Genomic DNA, 6,564 nt, shown 5'->3' with positions numbered 1-6,564 from the left:
AGGGAGGGGGCACTTGGAGGTGGGTGGTGGACGCGGTGACAATGGGCGCGACGGCCGGCGAGGCGGTGGCCTTGTGTGCGTGGAAGTGAGGAAGAAGCCGCGCGATGGGGAAAGAAGTCGAGGATTTAAATTGAACGACGACGAAACCATTCGTAGTTTTGCAAAAAAAAAACTAGGTGTGCCAGTTACAAATTATGTTATCGTAATTAATAAAAATCATAAAGCATGGACAGTGTGTTTTTTGTGTGCCACATGATAAATTCGGGTAAGTAATATCTTGCTTTTGGTCCATACGAATCTCAAGGAGAGGGTGAAGGGTGGAGATAGTCTTGGCCATGGTTGGTGATGTATGGAGTACTTATCCCTTTTGAGTTCTGTACGTACTCGTACTACTCCGGGGGAGCATTTCAATAGCAAATAAAGAGAGAGAAAACCTCGAAAAGGCCATCAGTTAGATTAGGGTTTCTGGTCGGCTAGTTCATACGGCGAGGAGCACGGGAAGGGAGGCGGAACTCGGGAGAGGAGATGGGTGCGCCGAAGCAGAAGTGGACGTCGGAGGAGGAGGAGGCGCTGCGGCGCGGCGTGCTCAAGCACGGCGCTGGCAAGTGGCGCACCATCCAGAAGGATCCCGAGTTCAGCCCCGTCCTCTCCTCCCGCTCCAACATCGACCTCAAGGTACCATCCATCCCCTGAAGCACCGTGCCGCTTCCCATCTACTACCTCGCTCAAGCGTGCCTGCGGCCCGCTCGTCGCCTCGGTAGATTCGGTATGGCCGAACGCTTGTTCCGCCAGGCAAGCCTCCCGTGGCGCTGCTCGTGATGTCGCCGCCTGACTTGTGTGCGATGCTCTGTTAGTCCTTTGGTCATCGTAGGATGCCTTAGTGATTCCCGGACCGGGGATATGGGGGTAGATTTAGGGTCGGGTAGACGAGAATCTGATCCCGACACCTCAAGCTTGAGGGGACTTGGTGTAGCTTAGTTGCCGTGATGTGATTTTGCCCAATGGTATGTGGTGCTGCGTTGGGAGGGAGGGTGGATGTTTTATGATCTGGACTGTACAGTAAAAGATTGTCTTTTTTCTCATATCTGTGAACTATTGGTGGTCGAAATAGTTGGATTTTATGTTGTCACTGGTCATGGGATGGTGCTGTGTCTACAGAAAGAATTGACTTTATGAAGCATATATCTCGCTGATGTAATTTTGTCATTTATGCTGCTCAGAGTGCAGAAGGGAAGTAAGGTGATGCCATTGGGTGTGCTCGTGTCATGGGTTTTGCGGGTGTAGGAGGTTGGAATTAGTGAAAAAAAGAGGCATTTTCTTCTTTGTGAAAGGTGCTGGTAAAATAGTTGGATTTGGTGTGTGATGCTAGCTTGCTGCTCATGGGACAATTGCTTATTTGCTTTGCAAAAGAACTGAAGAAGTGATTTTTATGGATCCCTTGCTTGATGGGAAATGCAATTAGCTAAGCACATTGGAGTTCTAGCGTAAGAGCTGTGCAGTTATGTGATGCCTCCAGATACGATTCAGATTGAGTAAGTTTTGATGGACAGGATTCAGCCTCGAGTAAGGCGCCACATGGGGAAGGGAATAACTGAATAGGGCCCTCAAGAAGTTGCTTTTAGCATCACATTTAACCAGCAAATTACTTCACTAATAGGACAACTTCTTGCAGTTGAATTATTTTCATGGTTTTAGTTGGGAGTTTGTTCTTCCTCTGTTAGGCACCCTTTAGACTATGTTGTAGAGTTGTACTCATTTAGATACAAAACAAATCTTACTCTAGGTCTTTAGCAAGTTGAACACAGATAAGAAATCAGAAACTGTTACCACTTACAATTTTCTTCTTAACAATTCCTCCAATGTAATCGGTAATCCAGTCCCAACCAGTTTAATTGAAACCAGACCCCCCTCCTCCCCCCTACCAGGCCTTCGATAAACGCAACCCAGCCTGGTAACCTGCCATATTTATGGGTTTTCCAAACGCTGGTCCGACCACCAGGAATAGCCTGATGAAATGTTAGTACAAGGGCAAGTTTGAAGACGGGCATAAATATTTTTCTTGAAAATCTAAAACATTATCTATTTTGTAACAGTGGTGAAATAGGTTTTTCTTTATGTTTGAATGATGAATACACTCTTAGCAACAGAAATATTATTCTAAATTGTGCCCATCCTTATAGTCTCTATCTGTAGTTTTACTGGTGTGATCCTGTTTCCTTCACTGGAACCATGAGTTCCTGGCATGACAATATACCAGGCAAGCTAAATCTTGAATTGAAGTACTGAATAAATTGACCATATTCATGGAAGCCATTTGAGTCCTAGATATAGACGCAATCTACTGCTCAGATTGAGAAATTGTGTTCTATAATTTGATTCGTAGAAATTTATGCAGTGGGCAAAGTACATGACCTTACTCCTAGATATTTCTCCTGTTCTCCAGATACATTGTATGAACAAGCCAATAGATAGACTTAGAAAACACGAGGAATTATATATTGCTGTTCCAGTGGTCCAATTGTTTCTTCAAGTGGTACTCATGAGGTGCATGCTGCAAATTGTTACACACCTGGCAACTTTGTTTTTTCTGAAGCGGCGTTTATGTCTTTTTCCTTTCATAAGGCAGAATGGGGAGAAAAGTACATCAGCTTCCTTTATGAAATTGGTTGATAACGTCATGGCATGAAATGTGGTGTGTACCTTTTGGTGGTATAACTGAGAGGAAATTATTTATTGCAATCTTCTCCCATGCATACAATCCAAGGCAGTAATACTTTTAAAATTTAGATTGTTTGTTATGATAGTTCTGCCATTTGAGGAGCATGAGGATGGTATGTAAGTTAAGTTGTACCTTCAGATTTTACCATGTTTAATGACACTGTGCTCTAGCTTACCTGATTGAAATTTATCTGCGACTTTCAGGACAAATGGAGGAATTTGAGTTTTAGTGCAAGTGGACTGGGTTCAAGGGATAAACTAAGGGTTCCGAGGCCGAAAGCACCTTCGTCCTCCCCATCACCTAGCCCGCAGCTTCTGCTTCTCTCAGCCCCGAATAATGTTGCCGAGGCTTCTCCACCAGAAGATTGTGAAAAAAGCCCACAGGATGACAAGACTCCGAGTCCAAAGTTGTCTTACTTAAGCCATATGCCTTTAAACTTTCGTTACAAAACATATACTTTTAAGCGTCTGCTTATTCTGGAAGACAAGCATAGTACTATTAATTCAATACTTCTATTCAAGAGTTAGTGCATGATCACGTGATACATCTAGGACGTTTCTACTCATCCCATGTTAGATAAATCTACTCTTATATTTCTTTCCATTAGAGGAATATATGATTCTGTCTAATGATCACGAGATGAATTTTCAAACAAAGCAGTAGGAATGACCAACATAAGGATATGCCCGCTAAAAGTATGATATTGGTATAAAATGAATACAAACAAGTAGACATGGTAAGAGTGTAGTTAAATAACAAAGATGTTGACAGACTCAGGTCAACAAAATAAAAGTCTTGTGAGCATTAATAAGCATTCTTATTTTTTATCGCATTGAGAATTATAACTGCATCATTTCTCCCTGACACAAGTATTTTAGTTTGCGATCTGATTACGTCTACCTATTTGCATATTAGGTACAGTTCCATGATCCTGGAAGCTCTCGACGAACTGAAAGAGCCAAATGGTTCAGAAGTTGCTACAATTTGCAATTTCATAGAGGTTGAGCATCTTTTTGATTTCATTCTGTTGTAGTATTTTTTTTGTCTCATTTTTTTGAGTTCATTCAAGTTTTGCTCAGGTATACAACTAACATCGAACAAGTGAGAATTATAAGCATTTTCCATCGCTTGATTTGCTTGCAGGAGAAAAGTAATTTGGCTTTAAAGTATTCTGAAAATATTGTTGGTAATGAGAGCTAGTGAACTATGTTAGGTGAACAGATTAATCTAGCCAGTTTTCACATAGATATTGCTATATAACCTGATCTTTGACATGGTGAAAAAGTTGTGAGCCCATGTTTCATGACCTGTTTTATTTATGAATTTTGCATGATATTTTATTTATTGTTAAGAGTCCTTTACATCAAGGATGCTCCTAAGATTGCCTTGACTGCTACAGGAATATTTTGTTTTTGTGGTTTGCTTGTGTCCTGGTTGGTACTTGCAGTACTTATGTTTCATAATTATGTTGCATTGCTAGGATAATGGTAGGTTGCTGATGTTATCTTTGTGCCATACATGCAGCAAAGGCATGAGGTGCAACCAAATTTTAGAAGGTTGCTTTGTGCCAAATTACGAAGGCTTATAGGCGTGAACAAAGTTGAGAAGGTGACAATATTTTCATTATTATGAAAACGAGACTACCAGAATTATGAAAGGTTATGAGTGCTGAAGTAGTTCTCCTGTTAGCTTGTTGGGGGTCTGAAGAAATGGGAGGGAACTTGCCTTGACTAGCCACTGTCAGGGCTATCTTCCCTGCCTTGGTAGAGAGGCTCCTAGGCTTAGTTGAACTTCTAATTTTTCATTGCTTAATTGCAAACTGGGTTTATGGTGTCTCTTTTATAGGGAAGACTGACTTGCCCCCTTGAGAATATAACTCACCTTCCTAACTCATTTCTTTCTCTTCCTAACTAACTACCTGGTTGACTACTGCTGGTGCGACTGTTATGTGCCTCATGCTTGTTTGAATCCACTCCATTAGGCCGCATCTCCAATTTTCCTTTTCATTTTTTTGCGTATATTCTCCCTTCAAACTACGGCAGGGCTATTACCAAATCCACACGAATCTTAATTCTCCGTATGGATTATGCCGGGATGCCACATTCCTTACCAAACCCAAACCAGAATATTCATATCTGCTGGGTAGAGTATTGGTGGGGATACAGGGGGTATAGGAAGTCTCGTTGTGCCAAATTTGCAGCAGATGTTGTGATTTGCACCTCTTCCAATTTAAGCATTGACGATATGTGGAATTCAGATTCTTTAGTTTGGCTGTCAAAATTGGCACGCTGCATCTCAAGTTACAAGTTATCTTATGTGGAGCTCGACACGAGATTCAAGGTTGTATTGAGAATGATATCTTTTTGTAGGAATACTTTGGTGGCTGGATCCAAACTATGCGTTTAGTTTACCAGACATGCAATATCCTTGGATCCCCTCAAGTTTTGAGCTTGTTTGTACGTTTTGAATTGAAGATGTGAAAAGACCTTTAGATGTAACTAACGATAATCTTTTCTATCTTAATGTGAACAGATTGATAAGTCCTATAAGCTGACGGATTCATATGCAAAAAGGGCTCTGGCTCCAATGAAAGATCCATCTCTAAAGAAGAAGGATTCAGCCAAGTCATCCAAGGCAGCAAAGGGTCTAGGCCAGTTGAGTCCTGCACTGGACGCAGCTGAAGCTGCAGCGATGAAAGTAGCCGACGCGGAGGCCAAATCGCACCTCGCAAACGAGCACATGATGGAGGTTGAAAGGATCGGCAAGATGGCTGAGGAGACCGAGTCTCTCCTCGAGCTCGCCTCAGAGCTCTACGAGCGATGTATGTCATACTCATCCTCCAGCAATTTTTAACCTTTCACCTTGCCATAGTATCTTTCCCATCATCATATAACCCCCCGGTGACCTTTCAGGTTCAAGAGGAGAGGCGCTCACAATACTGCAAGTGGCGCACAGGGAGTTTTGATGGTGTTGTCGACCCCGTCAGCTGCGCGCCGACATCTGCTCTCTTGTACATGGATGGATGGAAGCGTAGGCCCAGCCTGTTGTCTTCTTGCCCGCGTGTTGTCTCTGTGTTGTAGCATAACTCGAATCAATTCGTTGGTTGTACCTGAGAGGGCATTCCTTTCATTGCCTAGGAATGATTTTAAGTTGGTGCATTTTGGATACTGTCCTGTGTTGAAATCAGGGAATAATGTGTATCTCGTCCTGCCGCCTTTTCCTGTATGTACTCTAATGCAAGTTTGGTCATATGCTCCCTCGGCAAAATCCGCCTCGGGAGTATTACTGGCAGTCATGTTTCTGTCCCGAGGACAAGCAACTTGTCTCCTGGGTGAACAGTATATTCAAAAAATAGGAATTAAATTTAAAAATTCTGAATTTTTTTGTGGTAAAATTTAAGGAATGTTTGTTGTGTATGCACAAATTCATCACGAAATCACATTGGTAGAAGGCGTGGTAAAAAAAGACAAAATCAATGCTCTGAAAATGTTACTTTCAAATGCATTTTGGAGCTCTGTTTTTTTTGCCATGACTTCCATCAATGTGATTTCATCATGAAATTTTATATGCACAATAAACATTTCTTAAAGTATGCCAAAAAAGAATTTTTTTACTATTTTTTTATTTTACGGTTCACATCAGATGTATTTGAGCCCGGGTGCAGAATGGTATTTCTGCTTGTCTGCTTTGCGTTTTGTTATTAGTGCCTTCGTTTTATAATTTTTGTCGTGGTTTTAGTTTAAATTGGAACGGAGGAAGTATTGTTTTGCGGAAGTGAGGGCTGCTTTTGGTGGATACTTAACGTACAGCCTGTGATCTGAAATCATGTGACGCTGCTTTTTTTT

The 6,564-nt window shown here is 41.8% G+C and overlaps 1 protein-coding gene across 4 annotated transcripts; it reads left to right on the top strand.

Moving 5' to 3' along the window:
* The first annotated feature begins 383 nt into the window (after window positions 1-383).
* LOC119268681 (single myb histone 4-like) lies at window positions 384-6,014 on the top strand. Of its 4 annotated transcripts, none has more exons than XM_037550376.1 (6): window positions 384-675; window positions 2,923-3,125; window positions 3,635-3,719; window positions 4,244-4,327; window positions 5,252-5,540; window positions 5,632-6,014. In XM_037550376.1, the coding sequence occupies exons 1-6, from the start codon at window positions 526-528 to the stop codon at window positions 5,682-5,684; spliced, it is 864 nt and encodes a 287-aa protein (XP_037406273.1). In that variant the 5' UTR covers window positions 384-525; the 3' UTR covers window positions 5,685-6,014. The 4 variants fall into 4 exon arrangements, with proteins under 4 accessions (XP_037406273.1, XP_037406272.1, XP_037406275.1 ...); XM_037550375.1 differs by having other exon boundaries at window positions 385-675; window positions 2,923-3,128; XM_037550378.1 differs by lacking the exon at window positions 4,244-4,327 and having other exon boundaries at window positions 385-675.
* The last annotated feature ends 550 nt before the right edge of the window (window positions 6,015-6,564 follow it).

This window comes from Triticum dicoccoides, chromosome 3A (genome assembly GCF_002162155.2).
Source record: "Triticum dicoccoides isolate Atlit2015 ecotype Zavitan chromosome 3A, WEW_v2.0, whole genome shotgun sequence".
Classification (NCBI taxonomy): domain Eukaryota; kingdom Viridiplantae; phylum Streptophyta; class Magnoliopsida; order Poales; family Poaceae; genus Triticum; species Triticum dicoccoides.
Note: the sequence above shows the minus strand (reverse complement) of the source record. Positions and strands in the feature narration are given on the sequence as shown.

Excerpts from the sequence above, each read along its gene's own strand:
- LOC119268681 (XM_037550375.1), top strand. The coding sequence starts at position 526 with ATGGGTGCGCCGAAGCAGAAGTGGACGTCGGAGGAGGAGGAGGCGCTG. Across the intron at positions 676-2,922 it reads GCTCCAACATCGACCTCAAG|GACAAATGGAGGAATTTGAG; the intron begins GTACCATCCATC and ends TGCGACTTTCAG. Across the intron at positions 3,129-3,634 it reads AAGACTCCGAGTCCAAAGTT|GTACAGTTCCATGATCCTGG; the intron begins GTCTTACTTAAG and ends TTTGCATATTAG.